At 42.8% G+C, this 16880-nt stretch overlaps 3 protein-coding genes across 7 annotated transcripts; all 3 read left to right on the plus strand.

Moving 5' to 3' along the window:
• Positions 1-314: 314 nt before the first annotated feature.
• On the plus strand, positions 315-9718 carry LOC127781564 (uncharacterized). Of its 5 annotated transcripts, XM_052308549.1 has the most exons (18): positions 315-551; positions 622-954; positions 1043-1127; positions 1686-1788; positions 1914-1998; positions 2529-2612; positions 2740-2843; positions 3635-3896; positions 4090-4526; positions 4745-4826; positions 7022-7198; positions 7270-7323; positions 7749-7841; positions 7921-7986; positions 8101-8147; positions 8274-8539; positions 8696-8954; positions 9101-9718. In XM_052308549.1, the coding sequence occupies exons 2-18, from the start codon at positions 838-840 to the stop codon at positions 9483-9485; spliced, it is 2706 nt and encodes a 901-aa protein (XP_052164509.1). In that variant the 5' UTR covers positions 315-551; positions 622-837; the 3' UTR covers positions 9486-9718. The 5 variants fall into 5 exon arrangements, with proteins under 5 accessions (XP_052164509.1, XP_052164495.1, XP_052164503.1 ...); XM_052308535.1 differs by having other exon boundaries at positions 8274-8954; XM_052308543.1 differs by having other exon boundaries at positions 315-954; positions 8274-8954.
• Positions 9719-9820: 102 nt separating this feature from the next.
• Positions 9821-13855, plus strand: LOC127781641 (chaperone protein dnaJ 10-like). Its single transcript, XM_052308644.1, has 9 exons — positions 9821-10228; positions 10359-10418; positions 11211-11293; positions 11501-11663; positions 11802-11931; positions 12123-12281; positions 12402-12571; positions 12697-12777; positions 13343-13855. The coding sequence occupies exons 1-9, from the start codon at positions 10142-10144 to the stop codon at positions 13418-13420; spliced, it is 1011 nt and encodes a 336-aa protein (XP_052164604.1). The 5' UTR covers positions 9821-10141; the 3' UTR covers positions 13421-13855.
• A 66-nt stretch (positions 13856-13921) lies between these two features.
• Positions 13922-14941, plus strand: LOC127781655 (dehydrin Rab25). Its single transcript, XM_052308665.1, has 2 exons — positions 13922-14453; positions 14531-14941. The coding sequence occupies exons 1-2, from the start codon at positions 13998-14000 to the stop codon at positions 14765-14767; spliced, it is 693 nt and encodes a 230-aa protein (XP_052164625.1). The 5' UTR covers positions 13922-13997; the 3' UTR covers positions 14768-14941.
• Positions 14942-16880: the final 1939 nt, after the last annotated feature.

Genomic DNA, 16880 nt, shown 5'->3' on the forward strand with positions numbered 1-16880 from the left:
AAAATTGTAGCGCTGTGATATAGTACTCCCATACTTTCTTCTAGTTTCGGCTGGGACTAATTGGTGGGATTCGTGGCCCAATCTCGCGCGATGGAAGGATTTTTTTTTTTTTTTGAACTTGATGGAAGGATTGTTAGGAGTTAAGAAGAAATGGAAACTATGTAACGATTGGAAAAGGAAACGATGGAACGATTGGCCCAAACTCCCATTCGAAAGCTGGCAACTGGGCCGGCCTAAATCACGGAAAACCAATTGGGCCTCCGAACATACAACAATGGGCGGAAGGCGGCTTGAGGGCTGAGGCGACATAGGGCGGAGGAGGACAGCACGCGCTCCGCTCGCCCGCCGCCTCACGCCCCCCGCACGCCGCGGCCCTTCGCTCGGCTGCCGGTTGCTGCCGCGCCCCTCCGCTCGTCCGCTCCACTCCGCGTCGCAGCACCGGGGTGGGAGCCGGCGCGGCGAGTCCGGCCGGCCTCGGGGAAGCGCTGCCGCGCTCTTCCCGACTCCGGCGACTGCAACGGCTGCTCCACCTCCGCCTAACGTTTCCCATCGTCAGCCTCCTCCCTCTTATACTCCTGCAGTTTTAGCTCTCCGCCACTATTCATTCCTTTCCTTTCCTAGGGCTTAGCTGAAATTTCTCCGTAGCGAAGAGGAATTGGGTGGTGGGGGATTAAACCCGATCCATCTGCAGTGAGGATTTTCCCCCATGTGTCAAACAAGCATGCTGTGGACTTACATATAGGATGATAGAACTTAGACGAGGTGCAGGTGCAGTCAGTGGCTCAACTGAACCCCCTTGTCCCGCGTTGATTTCCGCCTGGTTTTGTTGCGAGTGCCATGGCTTCGCATTACCAGGCTGCCACCTTGATCGCGTCGCCGTCGTACCCAAATGCAATCGCTTGGTCGACTGAGAACCTGGTGGCTGTTGCCTCTGGTCACCTTATCACTATCCTGGTATGTGTGGTTTCATTGCATTAGTGTATTCGAACCATGTTGTCCTCCTCAGGAGTTATGACTGTTCATCTTGTGTTTTTGATTCTAGAACCCATCTGCACTGGAGGGGCCTCGGGAACTGGTTGTTCTTCGTCCTAGCGACCCATTTCCCATAGGAGTGGTTAACAGAGAAGGTACGGTTTCCAGTGAAACACATGAATTTGTGCTGCATTCCTTTTGCTTTTCACGTGTTATCAGTTTAGACGGATAATATGATTGCCGAAGTGGAGTGGAAGAGATGCTCGGTGTTAAGTTTCTTTATGTTAGCACTGCATAGTAAGAAAAAATGATTGGGACAGCTTGAGTTTAGCAGTTACTTTAGAGTTCTGTCAACAACTTAAATGTTATGGGTGGCTGTTGTGCTTGAGATCACGGTGGACAACTCCAAATGATGATAAATATCATCAATATGTACACTTTGCTTTCTTTAAAAATTATTAAGCAATGCCTTAGGCTAATTGCATGTGAAGATGCAATTCAACAATATGCATCCAGAAGTTACGCTTCCTTAAACATCAATTCAGCAGTGTGGATTTGAGTTCCTACAAAAATAAAATTGTAATTTTAATATGTAATTATCTTGATTACATGAAATTTTTGGCAGTCAACTTCTCTTGTGACAAACTGAAAGTAACACTGGACATCGATAGAAGGTGCGCACCAGGAATCAGTTTTTATTGCTTATTTTGCAGATCTCTTTGAACCATGTATAATGCCCACTTCCTTAGCACGTGAAACTGAATTATGCGCTCGATCTATTTCATGGTCTCAACAAGGGTTTTCTCCTAACTCCGGGTATGTCTTTTTTTAAGTCGTTTCATCACATCATTTTTGTCTCTCTCTAGATTTATTCTTCAGCACTACTAGGTTCATTTGCTTATCTGGCCTCTATACTTTTTTTTTTCCCTATATGGATTCAGTTGTCTGTTGGCTGTTTGTACTGTTGATGGTCATGTAAAGCTTTATCGGTCACCATTTTGTGAATTCTGTGATGAATGGGTTGAGGTAAGCATGTTCACCTAATGTATTGTTAATTTAGTTTATTGACTAACTTAATTTGTATAAACATTGATAGCTGGGCAGCTTGATTGGCCTGCCAAATTCCTGTTATGCAACAGTAATTTGTTCCATGTAGGTCCAATTTGCCATGTCCCATGCAACCATGCAGCCCCCTACATTATTTTTTCACTATCTAAGAATTTGAAAACATATTGGACAGGCAATGCAGTTAAAATAAGCTTAACAATCACTGCACCACCTAGTAGACATTCAACCGTTTGTTCAGTACTACTTCTGACTTCGATTACAGACAAAAGAAGATATTCTTTTTGGCAGTTTTGTTTGTATTTCTCTGTGTTTTTCTTGCTGTTTGTCATGTCCCTTCCTTTTCCTTTTGCCATTAGATAAAATATTTATTTTCATTCACCACTTGTAATCATTTGAACCTATCAGTTACATATGCTTAGGATATCTCAGGGTGTATGTGTTCTTTAGTTTTCTCATATTCTGCCTGTCAACTTAATCTATTGGTCTAGGTTGCAGATATATCTCGATTGCTGTTTAAGTTTTACAAAGGTATAGAATTTGGGGAAAATGATGGTCCTAGTTCACTTCCTCAGGTATTCTCCCATCCATCCACTCTATCACCAGTGTCTCCCTTTCATTGGTTGCCTCAGAATTTTTTTTTTGTGAGGCAGAAATATATGTTATTGAGTTAACTTACAGAAAGTTTGTCTTCTGTGTCAGGAAAAAGAAAATACTGAACAAAACCAGCAAGTCATGTGTATTGGTAAACTGCAAGAGCCTGTTCTGAGCATGGGTACAGAACGGAGAAAAAGGAAACCAGCAAGGTGAGTCACACTCTTCTGTTTGCTGGCCATCAAAGTTTAAGATAACAAGATGGTCCAAAGGGGTTAGTTCAAGAAATAAGATGATGGGTTCTATGCTTACAATTTGATGTATGATGATGAGTGCCTAGAGTCGTTCAAAAAAAGATAATGAGTGCCTAGAAGTATAAAATGTATTTACCAGAGAAAGATCTATGCTTAACACTGGCAGACTGGCCTAGTGCACTTACTTGGTTTCTCTGGTGGTACATTGTCAATGGGTAAATATTCTGCATGTGCTATTTGAATCAGGTTTAATTTTAGCCAGGGAAAATTGAAGATAATCTCCAACAAACTGAAAATGGCAATGATAGCAACTCAGTTTCCCCTTTCCTGACAGTCTTTGACTTAGACGAGCAGACAAATGTGTCAAGGATTGCAAAAAGGCCATTTTATTTTCTATCATTAGGTGGCGAGAGGCTGCTTATAATGTGGTTGTATGAAGTAATTCTTTTTTCGTTTGGCACGACACACTTGCCATGTGTGGTTTTGGAATAAGATTGATAATTTAGAGGCTCTTGTTTGCTAATTTTTACGGTTGAAGTACTGAATTACTGACGATTACTGGTAGAAAAACTGTAGTAAGTATTTGCTATGGGTTGTTGCTAAGCTTATTATAGGATGCCAATTGTTCATATGTCAACCTATCCGCCACTGACTAATGCCTTCCTTTTCGCACTAACTTTATTTTGCAAGAAGCTATTTTTGGCCTATAATCGTATGTTAGGTCTGAATTATTTTGTTTCATTTTTTAGATTTGAAGGTTTTGTTTATCATGAGGATAATGGTGGCGTAGATGCTCCAAAGGATGCGGACTTTTTATTGGATCCAATCTCTAATTTAAAGAAAAAAACATTGAAGAAGCGCAGTGTAGATGCTCCAAAGGATGTGGACTTTATATCGGATCCATCTAATTTAAAGAAAAAAACATCGGAGAAGGACGATGTAGATGATCCAAAGGATGCAGACTTTTCATTGGATCCAATCTCTAATTTAAAGAAAAATACACTGAAGAAGGTAGGATTTACATGTTCACATTTAGGTTAAAGTCCCCAGTGTATGCCCATTAGTTGTTAACATTAAAAGGTAAACCTTGTTTCATAACTAAGGAGAGAACTATTTGTGCTGTTAAATCACACTCGCACATAGCCTATTTTATATGATTTTTTTTCTTTGGCATCCTGTATCTTTTACCTGGTTGTGATTGTAGGTCACGAGACCTGGACTTGACTATGCTGTCAGAAATGGTCAGGGCAACACTCAAAATATTCAGACACCATCATACTGCAATGGAGAAGACAAATCTCTCCCACTTATTACGGCAAAACAGTATTCATGTCGTGAAGCACTTTTGTCTTCTCTCGTAGTTGCATGGTCTCCAGTTCTACCATCACCTGACAGAAGTTCTTATTTCACGGGAAATTGGTGCATTCTTGCTGTTGGTTGCAAGTCTGGGAGTGTTTCCTTTTGGAAAATACACAAACCTGAATACTACACAATAGACATCGGCATGGTTACTAGAGATCCAATGCTGATCGGGGTTGTTCAAGCTCATTTATCATGGGTCACTGCCATAAGTTGGGAACTTTTTTCCTTAGGCTCTTCAAAACCTTTGTTGCTTTTGGCAACTGGATGCTCAGATGGAAGGTCAGTACAACTTCCGTCACCACTGTAAAGGATTTTACATTTTTGTCATACTATGTGACAGCTAACTCTTGAATTTGCTCTTCCATGGTTCCATCTCTCTCTCTTTCTCTCTCTCGACAATTTAAGCATAAACCACTAAAATTGTGATGCTTCCTTAATCCTCCCAAATACCTGTTTTACTCAAAACCTTTCAAATTCGTTTTCTGGGGTTTTTTCAGCTCAAAGATATGGCTGGGTGATATTGAAGGGTTAAATCAATGTACATGCGCAAAAGAAGTGCCCTTGACATTAGTGGCTGAGGTACATAATTACCATTACCCTGCGTTGTCTATTGATATACATATTTGATTCGATATATGACTAATATCCAATATTCTATTAATAAAACTAGCTGGGTAACCCGTGCAATTGCGCAGGTATCTAGTTGTCTTAAGATTTTGAAAACCAAACCTTATTGTTCCCTTGTTTTTATATTATTTTTATAGTTTTTTAAAATCACACCAGTTGCCACCCTTACTTGTGTCATCCCCTTCTTTATTTGCTTGCTCGATCTACCACTATTTCTATTCATTCTCTCAGAACCTTTAAAAATTAAGCCTTATAATTTCTAGAGTTTATTGTCTCATTGGTTCCATTTTTATAATTTTTAGAAGTCCCGTCAATTGCTGCCATTATACTATTCTGCGGCCCGTCCGTTGCCTCCGCTTTTATTGTCATTGGGATTTTTAAAAATCAAACATAATTATTGTTTGGGTTTATTTTTTTTGCTTTATAGAAGTCCAGCCAAACCGCCAGCGGCTTTGTCACAGTACTCCTCTACGGCTCGCCCGCTGCCTCTCCTCTTTATTGTGATTGAGATTTTAAATCGAACATTATCATCATTGTTTTTTTTTTACTTTTTAGAAGTTCCGAACCTACTTTTTAGAGTTTATTATCTCGTTGGGTTTTATTTTTATAATTTTTAAAGTCCCGTCAAATACTGACACTATACTCCTCCGCAGCCTGTCCGCTGCTTTCTCTCTTTATTGTCACATTGGGATTTTAAAAATAGAACATAATTATCATTTGGATTCTTTTACATTCTAGAAATTCTGTCAAACCATAAGTGACTTTGTCACTATACTCCTTTCCTTTACGGCTCGCCTACAGCCTCCCCTTTTTATTGTCGTTAAGATTTTAAAATCAAACATGGTTATCATTGGGTTTATTTTTTACCTTTTAGAAGTCCCGCCAACAGTCGTGATCGTGTTGTTTAACGGTATGTCCGTCATCTCTCCTTTTAATATTCAGTAGGATTCTATTTGGGGTTTTATTAATAGTTTTTAGATGTTCCATTAACCGTCACCACTCTACTTCTTTACAAACATGTTACTTCTCCCATATTTATTGACATTTGTCATCTGTGTTCTAGATTTTATTTTTTTTAAAAAATTCCATATTTTTCATTCCGATATTTTTTATTTACAACATTATACTCCTACTTGAACTCTTATAATTATTTTTCTATTTTCAGAATTTATTTTATTTGTTATTTGGAATTTTAATTAATCTTGTCATGTGTTCTAGATGTCTCTTCTTCCAATAGTCTTTATTTTTTATTACGAATTTTAGTTATTTATAAATTGTATTTCTAGTTGAATTCTTATTTTTCGTTTTGTCATTTCAGAAATTATTTTTTATTTTGAATTTTAATTTAATCTTGCATTGTGATATATATGGACTATTCTCCTATTAATATGGAAATTTCTAATCCCCACAACGTTTGTCTGTGTTAATTAAACCGACGGACCATGATAAAAAACGAAATCCTTGCGTATTTTTTTATTAGGTATAGATATAGGTTTTAGAACGGAACAACATGTGTCCAAAGTGAAGACTAATAGTAGTACTCGGATTGTTTGCTTTGCTGTATGCATATACTATCGTTTATGTTTTTCTCTGCAGCATGCAAACTCTCTCTGTTGGTATGTGTTTCTGACACCCAGTGTGGAAAGTGCTACTTCTAAATAGAGTTATGCCAGAGTTTAGTTGGCTTAAGAATAAACACTAATAAGAGTCTGATTATTAGAGGTGACTGCTTATTTTTCTTTGATATTTAGCTGGGAATTAGGCAGTCATCCATGGGAATCGGACACAAATTCGTACTTATGTAGCTAAAGCTAGTTTTCTATTTTTGTGTTTGTTTCCAACACTTACATATGGTAATATGCAAATTATATCAGATTCCAAATAACAAAACAAATCAAGTCAAACTTACATATGGACTGTCATTAAATCTCTACCATTAAAATCTAGTCATATCACAATACAACGGTTAATATTTTTCTCTTTTTCTCCGATTAATGTGGGAATTTCTAGCCCCCACAGCGAACGTGATGCCTCCTTTCAAAGCTATCTTAATAATATAATAGATTGAAATGCCCATCTTGCACTTTGTAGTTCCAGCTAATGCCTTTCTGTTATTAAATATACTGCTCCAAACGTTGTACTGTCAGGTCACTACTGATTCATTAGCACCAGTCTCGTCAATCTCATTATCTGCACCAGCTCAGCATCAAGACTCAGTTAATCTGGCAATTGGAAGAGCATCTGGGTCACTAGAAGCATGGTCGTGGAACATATCTGGTAACAAAATTCAGAAGATTCATGCATGTGACGCTCATGATCAAGTGGTAAAATTTCATTTTACCTTAGTATGTTTACATCTTGATAAAAGAAAAAAATATATCTAACATCACCATAGGTGACAGGTCTGTCATGGGGTTTTCATGGGCATTGTTTATACAGCTGCAGTCAGGTGTGTTTATGTCCTCGTTGCACTTTGTAATTAATTCTGATTTTGTTTTTAAATAAAACCAAAGTTCCGTTGACAGTATGTTAACTTTCTATTAAAGTGTAAACTATTTTCTATGTTCTCAGTGTATTCACGATCTCTGTCTTTGCAATATTACTAGCTGCTGATTACAAAACGTGCATAAATAACTGATGGCAGATTGACGGGAGACATTGATTTCTGTAGTATTTTGGAGTTGTGTTAGTTAAGACTTGGAAAGCTGAAGTTTTCTGAAAGTTATATTTTATGTTCTGCTGCTGGATCATAAAATCCTATGCACTGTGTTGACTTATTTTCTTGAACCTTCAAAAAATCCTGCGCACTGTGTTAACTTATTTTCTTGAACCTTTTGTTACTTGCTTATGCATAAAGCCTTGCTACTTTGTCAGGATAATTCTGCACATTGTTGGATGTTCAACGAAAAACATCTAGAAGAAATTCCTCTGCACACAGATGGTCCGGAGCTGAAAGAGTCCGTAGATGTAAAACATATACTCAATAACCCTTTATCCTGAACATGCAAGTTTTTTCTTCTGGTTGACATCTGAAATGTGCATGCAGCTCACAGAAGTATCCGATCGATGTTATGGCCTTGCACTAGCACCTGGAGAACTAATGATTGCTGTGGTATGCTTTAGGCTATCTCTTATATCTGACGCATATTGCTTAACTGTGCAACATTTGTACTTGAGCTTTCATATATAATAAGCTAAAACAATTTATGAATGTTATCTCCTTCAGGTGCGCAGCTTGGACTCAAACTTGTTAAATCAGATGTATCAGGCCAGGTAATTTTGTTTGGGAGTTCGGTATGGGAAGTAGTGAGGTCTGCTTGGATCTAATTAATGATTTCTTTTATCTAACATTTAGAAAATCCACTGTCATCACAATAATTTTGTGAATAAAAACAACAGGACACAAAAGGCAGTGGTTGAGTTCATTTGGATTGGTGGTCAGTTCCTTGGTATTCCATTGGACAATAGCGTTATCCTCAGTCTTCAGTCTGCCGCCTTATCTGAGACTAATTTCTTGTGGTGGGGATCCAACATTTTTTGGTCACTGAAGAAATATGAGAATTGTGAAACAGTGCTTGTCTTATGGGATCTCATTGCTGCACTACAAGGGTTTAAGAAATCTGCACCTACCTTTCTTGAGACATTGATGCATAAATGGGTGTCAGGTTTGTTTTCAGATGATCCACATTGTGCTTCTATCGACATCCCATCACATTCAATTCACAACATGTCCAAAGTCAGCTCGCGGAAGTTGCACTTGCTGAATATCGTATGTAGGAAAGTAATGCTTAGTGATCAACCGCAGTATTCTCCTGGTGCAGAAAAAGGTAATGATGTAATGGCTGATTTGTGGAACAATCTTCTGGTAAGAAGTGAAAGGGAGCTGCAAGAGAGGCTTGTGGCTTTCACTTTTGCTGCTGTCCTCAACCGAACAGCATATTTGCTCAAGGGTGCCCCTGCTGAAAACAGCTGGTTTCCTGTTGGAGTTGCCCAGATGGACTCTTGGGCATCCATGAACGATGGAGAAGTGAGGGATGAGCTCAAATTTCTTAGAACGAGGATCAATGATCTAGGAGACAGGTAAACCATTTTTCTAACATCATTTCACTTGTGAAACGGCATAGAGCATATGCCACATACTAGTTCAGTAGAATTGCCTTGAAATGGCTTCACTGAAAGTAAAATTGGATGTTGAACCTGTTCAGTAACTGTTTTGCGCCATGCAGGATCAACTCAGTGTGCGAGTACTCAGTTGAAGAATACTGCACCTACTGCAAGGCACCAGTCCCCTTCGAGTCCGCAGATGTTGCCATGTGCAGTGGTAGCAATCCTGCTACTCCCCCAGCTGAAGCTCACAAATTGTCAAGATGCACAGCGTCGATGCGGCTGTGCCCTGTTCTTCAACCAACATGGCACTGCGCGTGTTGCGGGAGGACGGTCGACAAGCTGCTGCCGGAAATATTCTTCACCATGCCCACATCATTTTGGGATGTCACTCATGGTAACGAATCGCTTGATTTATCAGCGCCGGCCGTCCCATTTTGCCCCTTCTGCGGCATACTGCTGCAGAGGATAAAGCCGGAGTTCCTTCTCTCTGTCTCACCGGTATAGAAGCTAGTGACACTAGGCAGCTTCCAGCTGTAAGTTGTAATACTGAATACGTCACTAATGCACTTTGAATTTGTTGTTGGTGGGGGGCTGCTTCTAAAAACATGTGCTTAAAATAAGCATGGCTGGTTTGCGCTAGGTGTGGTGGTGCCATCATAATGTGACAACCCGTGTAACATGTGACATCTGTAACTCTTGGCAATAAAGCGGGCAATATATACTACTTGATGTGAGAATATGAGATACAGGGTGTAGAGCATAATGTGGCAGGCCAGATGTTGTTTGCTGCATGTACACATGACCCACACCAGGGAGGCTGGAAAGAGCAAACAGACAGACACCGATGCTTCCCTTGCAGGTTGCAGCCAACGGGAGCAGCCTCGAAAGCGAAGCACTTGCGAGAGATTGTGGAGGACGAGGCAGTGGGTGGGGTCCGACCCAGGAACCTTTCCCGGATTTGACCACATGATCGATCGCATCAACTGACTCCCATCATCTCCGGGCTCAACTCCTCCCTCCTGGCTAGGTCAGATGATGACCACTCTCCTCGGCATTTCCGATTCTTGACTGGCTTGTTCTCTCTCTCTCCCAGTAACCGATCTTCTCGTCGGGCTCCGACGATCAGTTGCAGCACGATCCAGGAAGAGGCGGCGTAAGCCATGGTGGTGGACAGCGCGTACTACGACGTCTTGGGGGTCAGCACAGACGCCTCCGCGGCAGAGATCAAGAAGGCGTATTACCTCAAGGTGCGTGGTTCTTGGCCCGAGATCGAGAACGCTGGCATATTTGTTTTTCTTGTGTTTTTTTTTCTTTCGTGCAATGTTTGTTGTTGGGTTCATGGTTTCAGCTGTTCTTGCAATGTTTGGGTTTCTGTAGGCCAAGTTGGTGCACCCTGACAAGAATCCCGATAACCCTGATGCGGAGCGGAGGTTCAAGGTAGAATTTTCGCTTCTGTTTTGCGCTGTGTGCGTCACAGTTCGATGTTCTAGGAAAGGAAACAGTATAGGTAATGGCTTTAGACGATAAGACGACTGAACCAAAGAGATGGTAGCTCTGGTCACTTCTGTTCTCTTGTGAACTTTTCTGTTCTACCTTTTTTTTTTCGAGGGAAACCTCCGAAAAGGGCAGGCATGAGCTCATGCGATTCACTATTAGAAGAGAGTTATCCAGTTTATAAACAAAAATTGGACACAAAAATCTTACAATGGTTAATTAGGGAAACCGGTGAAAAGTCTTAATGCCTTATGTTGGTGCATTCTTAATGTCAGTAGGTAGGGATGCAAACCGGCCAACCCGTGAACCTACTTATATGTTAAATAAAAGGTAATCTGTGGGTATTCATGTCATGGCTCGGCTTGCCGCGTTGTAAAGATACAAGTGGATCAATCCATAAACCTATTTATAGGTCAAATTAGTAGGTAACCCGCGGGTTACTCACTAACAGTGGCGGAGGCAGTGTGGGGGCTGGGGTTCTTTAGACCCCCCTAAAATTTAAATCCATATATCTATTACAAGGAGGCTAAAATAGACTTTGTCTGAGATTGTTATAAGGCTCAAAAGACTAAGGAGCCCCCACTATAATTTTATCCTGGCTTCACCACTGCTCACTAATTTTGCCTATAAGCGGGTTCATGGGTCGGCCCGCTTGTATCCCTATCAGTAGGCCTTACTAATTCACCCACTACCTTTATAGGAGGATTACTAACTAAAATTGGTTACTTCTGCAAGGAACTGGGTGAGGCCTATCAAATACTCAGTGATCCTGTAAGAAAGGATTCTTATGACAAGCATGGAAAAGAAGGCCTTCCACAGTAAGTCTTGAATATTTCTGTCACTATTCTATCAACCTAGATAGAAATTAAGCTCCCAATTCTTTGTTTCTATAGAATTGGATCGGCCAAATTGTAAAACAAAATTCAATTGCACAAGCGATTTGAAGTTTTAGCTGCATGCTGCATGTACATTGTATTAATTATTATCAACATAAAGCTATTGAACTTTTAAAATGGCTTTTTTAGGGATAACATGATTGATCCAACTGCTGTCTTTGGAATGCTTTTTGGGAGCGACTATTTTGAAGATTATGTTGGTCAGTTTGCACTGGCATCTGTAGCTTCAGTAGAGATTGAGGAAGAATCAGATAATACAGAGGCAAGGGCAAGGATTCAAGATAAGATAAAAGTATGATGCTCCAGTAATGCTCTGTAAATTGCACAACAGATGTTATCTAGTAGTGCTCCCAGCCTTCTAGTATCCACCTCCTCAAGGTTGGCAGTTCATAATTCATGCTTAGGCCTTAATAATATCTCTGGATTACAGGAGTTGCAAACCGAAAGAGAGCAAAAGCTTGTTCAAAGCCTTAAGGATCGACTTCAACCATATGTTGATGGAATGCAGGATGAATTTGGTGATTGGGCAGGTGCTGAAGCTCAGCGTCTTTCTCAAGCGGGTATTGCCCTCCATCTTCATACTCATTTGCACTGTTGTATTTTCTGATAAGCATGGACATTTCATTCAACTTTTGCTGCTGTATGTACAGTATATACACTCATACCACTGAATTTTCTATTATGCCTTATACTGAATTGCTGATTGCATTTGTTTTAATTCCTTGGTGTCTGTTATGAATTGATTTTTCAGCTTTCGGTGAGGCTATGCTCCACACTATTGGCTACATTTATGCTCGTCAAGCAGCAAGAGAGCTTGGAAAAAGCAAAATGTATATGGGTGTGCCGTTCATAGCTGAGTGGGTAAGAGATAAGGGCCACCACGTAAAGTCACAGGTTAATGCGGCCGCAGGTACATCATAGGATGCTGTACTACCTTTTCCTACATCACCTATAATACTTCTTAATGAGTCTGACCCTCGGTGTTCTACATCCCTCTTTTGTTAAAGATGAGTCTGATCTTTTACTGTAGGTGCAATTTCTCTGATACAGCTACAAGAAGGTATAAAAAAGATTGAGGGCGACGACAAGGAAGGCCAGCTTATGAAGAGTATTGAGGAGAAAAAAGACGCAATGTTGAATTCTCTGTGGAAAATCAATGTAGTCGATATTGAATCAACGCTTTCTCGTGTTTGCCAAGCAGTAAGCATTGTCCACCTCAGTTTTTACCTCATGTTTTGCAGTACTGTACCGATATGCTTGAATTTTGAGATATCTTAGAAATAACATACAAATATGGATGATCGTGGCAACCATTTTGACTTCAGGTTTTGAGGGAGAATACTGTTTCCAAAGATGTTCTGAAGGTGCGAGCTAGAGGACTGAAAAAGCTGGGGACAATATTCCAAGTAAGTTTTGCTTCATCTTTCTTTCTTCTCCAGCTAATATGGTAGGTCAAAGGAGGATTGCTCTAATCACCAGGACTTGATACCGATCATTCTGGCAAATCTTGTTTGCAAACAGTAAAACATTGAAGTTTGTGTTGAAACTAATTTGGAACAAATATGTTTCCGTGGCCTGTTTCTGTGGAGAAATTTTGTAAAGCCGTTGTAAATCGTCACAGAGGTGGCAATTTATATAGGAAGCTAGTTCAGAGAACTACTCGGAGTTTTTGTTTGGAGGGTGAGAGATGATGATCGGCATATGTAACATGTCGGAGGTTACGAACTATATGAATGGTTTCATACGCGTCTTCTCTCTTTTCTTGATGCCCTTTTCTATTTTGCTTACCTTTCAGACTCAGTGCGCGTTCTGCTTTCATGTAGTCTTTTGTATCTTCATGTCAAGAACTCTAGCTAATTGCTAATGCTATATTGCCATGTTGATTTGAAAAACATCCTCGTATTTTTCCATTGGTTAACCAGGTTGCAAAATCATAATGAGATTTGGATCCCGTTTTCCATGTGAAACCAGGGTGCAAAATCGCATTGCCGGCGCGAGAACAGCCTGCGTGTTGAGGCTCGCGATGCAGAAGCAACACCGTCGGATTGATCAGGACTCAGGAGCAGCACGGCAGCATCGCTACAAGGGACACCGCTCCGCCGAGGCTTCATTTTGTGATTCTTTTTGCTTTTCTGTAGGAGCATTTGGTATTCGTTGCGTCCAGCATTCCAGCAAAGATGTTACGATGTGGATAGTGTGTTGCAAGACCGATGTTTGGTCCATGTAGCCACGCAATATTCTTCGATATTTTCGAGCCTTTGATGCTTTAGAGGTAATTTGGATAGTTATAATCAGGTCTTGAGATCTTCGATGGCTATCTGCCCGGGCAAAGTGTACCCTTTTACTGTTCTCCCGGAACCTTCCAGAGATCAGGCCGCAACGTGGCGCGCCCGGCGCTTACGTGCCCTTCTCCGGTCACGCGCGCCGTCCTTACGAGGGCACACGTGGCTTGCCTGCAGGGCTGCAGATACCGCCTGTCGCCTCCTGTTTCCTCGTACAAATACGAGTCCGCTTCCGCTTCATCGTCATCCAATTTCCCATCAGCTCGATCGCTCGTATCACTCATGGCTCAAAGAGGGTAACCGAGTTAGAAACGGAGGAGGAAGCAACTCGACGACACCAACCAATGGCGGAGCACGCCACGGGAGTGTACGGGCACCCGTACCCGCGCGTCGACCAGTACGGGAACCCTGTGCCGCCGGTCGACCAGTACGGCAACCCCGTCCCGGACGAGCCGGCGCCGCGCGACACGGCCGCGGGGTACGTGGCGCCGCCGGACCCCGCGGTGTCGACTGGCGACTACGGCCTCGCCGGCGCGGAGGCGCCGCACCCGCACGAGAGCGCGGTGATGAGCGGCGCAGCCGCCGCCGCCGTCGCACCAGGAGGCGAGGCGTACACGCGCGACGGCGGCGGCGTAGTTCCCCCGGCCGGCGAGAAGACGTTCGCCTACGAGGGCACGGTCAGCGCCGCCGGCGTCACGGGCGCCTCCGGGCAGCTCCAGCCCACCACCAGGGAGGAGGGGCACACGACGCTCGGCGAGACGTTGCGCCGCTCCGGCAAATCCAGCTCCAGCTCCAGCTCGGTAACTTCTCTTTCTAGTCGTTGTGTTCTTGATTAATTTTGTCGATGGGCTGACTGACTTGATGAGCGCGTGCCCAGTCGTCGGAGGATGACGGGCAAGGTGGGCGGAGGAAGAAGAAGAGCATCAAGGAGAAGATAAAGGAGAAGCTTCCCGGCAGCCACAAGCAGGAGGAGCAGAAGCAAGCTGGCCACACGGCTCCGGCGGCCGGGACGGGAACGGGGACGGGGACGGGGACGCATGCAGCGGGGAAGCACGAGAAGAAGGGCATCGTGGAGAAGATCAAGGAGAAGCTCCCCGGCCACGGCCACCACTGAGCGAGAGCTCGCGCGCACGCACTTTCATCGGTTGACGTTCGTGCAACTGTCCATGCATGTATGTATAATACCAGTCGTGTTTCAGTTCGTTAATTTTACGGTCGATGTGTGGTCTCGGTAAAACTAGGTGGTGTACAGTGCGTCTATGCATGTACGGTGTATCCAATAATCCAGAGTCAGATCTCTTTTAATTATCCTTTATAACGAGTCACGAGTGCTTTACGTTTCGCACCAAAAAATTGTCACCTGGCGAATCGAATTCCTCTGAGACAACCGTGCGCATAACTGATGATGGTGTGAGACAAAACGAATGTACTATATGATACGTTTAGGCAGGACCGCCGATTGATCGGTTTTGGTCGATCCCGACGCTTCACACCATGGACGGTCACTGCGTCAAGTGGTCAAGCCGAAACAGGAGCCGCGGCGGTGGCGCGGTGCGACGGACGGGAGGCGAATCAAAACAACTACTGGCCGCAGCCGCAGCCGCAGCCCGCAAGTCGGAGTCAAGACGAACTGGTGGGCCGTAAACTGAACAACCAAACAAACCGCCAGGAACGAAACACAGAGTGCGCCAACCACATTGCGCGCGCAACAAGAGACTGAGCGGCCCCGGCCCAGGAGAATTTGACACGGCATTCACTCACAACTTCACGCCTTCCGCTGTTTCCCAGCATTGGCTTTCGGTAGACAAGTAGTGGCTTTCCGTGATCCGCGTCGTCCATGGCGACCTCTGTCCGGTGGACGGCAACATCGTTCTCGGTCACAGGGTAAGCTCATGCAGACCACTCATGGACAGGTTAATACCCGGCGTCAGGCGTGCAAGGACCAAGGAGTAATGGAGTATACAGCGATGCACTGACCGCAGTATGCAATGCCACAAGTGTGTACGGTCAAATGTTTGTCACGGAACGTTGTCATGTTTTTGTGTTGGTACTCACTCCCGTAAGGAGTACATGAGCCGGCCATGAGTGTAGGTTGGAACACCTAATTTGCCTCGTCTTATACCGTATTTGTTTTGACTGACGTGCGTTAGGTCGCGAGAATCTATCCCTGGAAATCCGTTGTGTGGAATTTATTTTAGAGAAGTATCTCATTCTCAATATTTGCTTGGTTTACGTAGAGCATGGAGGACGCGAGTGGAGCACACGGAATTAATGTGCTGTAAAGTATGTGAATCAGAAGCAGCGTACAGTTGAGTTGCACTCGATAGTAATCCCTCCGTACTCGTACTCGTAAAGAAGTCGTTTTGAACATCGATACGGTCTCCAAAACATACTTTGACTTCTTATTTCTATAAAAATATTTATTTAAAAGTGATATATGTATATTTTTATGAAAGGATTTTCACGACAAATCTATTCATATAATATTTACATTTTCAAACTTAACAACTCAAGAGTTATTCATAATTTATATTCCCAAGGTTTAATTTAAACATTGTCCTATAAATATAAATATAAGACCCCCTATAAAGGGAGAGATCGAATCGCAATTCATAACCAGAGCCACATTGAGAGATAATTCAAAGAAAACCAAAGCCTAGTTGTCGTATTCTACTCATCTAGACGTACTCGATGGATTCTATTTGGCATGTTAGAGTAGCCTACAGATCACCCGTTGTAAAATGTGCGATATCTTTCCCAGTAATACATATAAACTAGAGTAGGGTTATTACTCATCTCAATGACCCGAACCAGTATAAATCATTGTCCCTTGTTCTCTTAATATGATATCGTGTATATTCTAGTACCAACGACCCCTATACTCTAATACGGATACCGTTGTTGTATAGCCCCTCGAGATAACAAAAAATAGTACAAAAATTTTCACCTTTCAACCAGGAGAACATGCCACTAGTTTGTCTTCGATCCGTAGCGGCTATGGTGCAGACGGCTACCGGAACTATGGCTGATGCAACGGCGTGCCCCGGCAACCAGCTACGATCAAGCCGATAGCCAGGGCGCGCGGTGCGGTTGCGCGCGACGTGACGATCAGGATTGCGACCGACGTTGTGGCCAACGCGGCGACACAACGGTCAACTTTACGGTCCACTCGGTACCCACAGCGCGTGGTCCGATTACACTTAGCATGTTGGCTAGGACGGCAGCCG

Source organism: Oryza glaberrima, chromosome 1 (assembly GCF_000147395.1).
Source record: "Oryza glaberrima chromosome 1, OglaRS2, whole genome shotgun sequence".
Classification (NCBI taxonomy): Eukaryota; Viridiplantae; Streptophyta; class Magnoliopsida; order Poales; family Poaceae; genus Oryza; species Oryza glaberrima.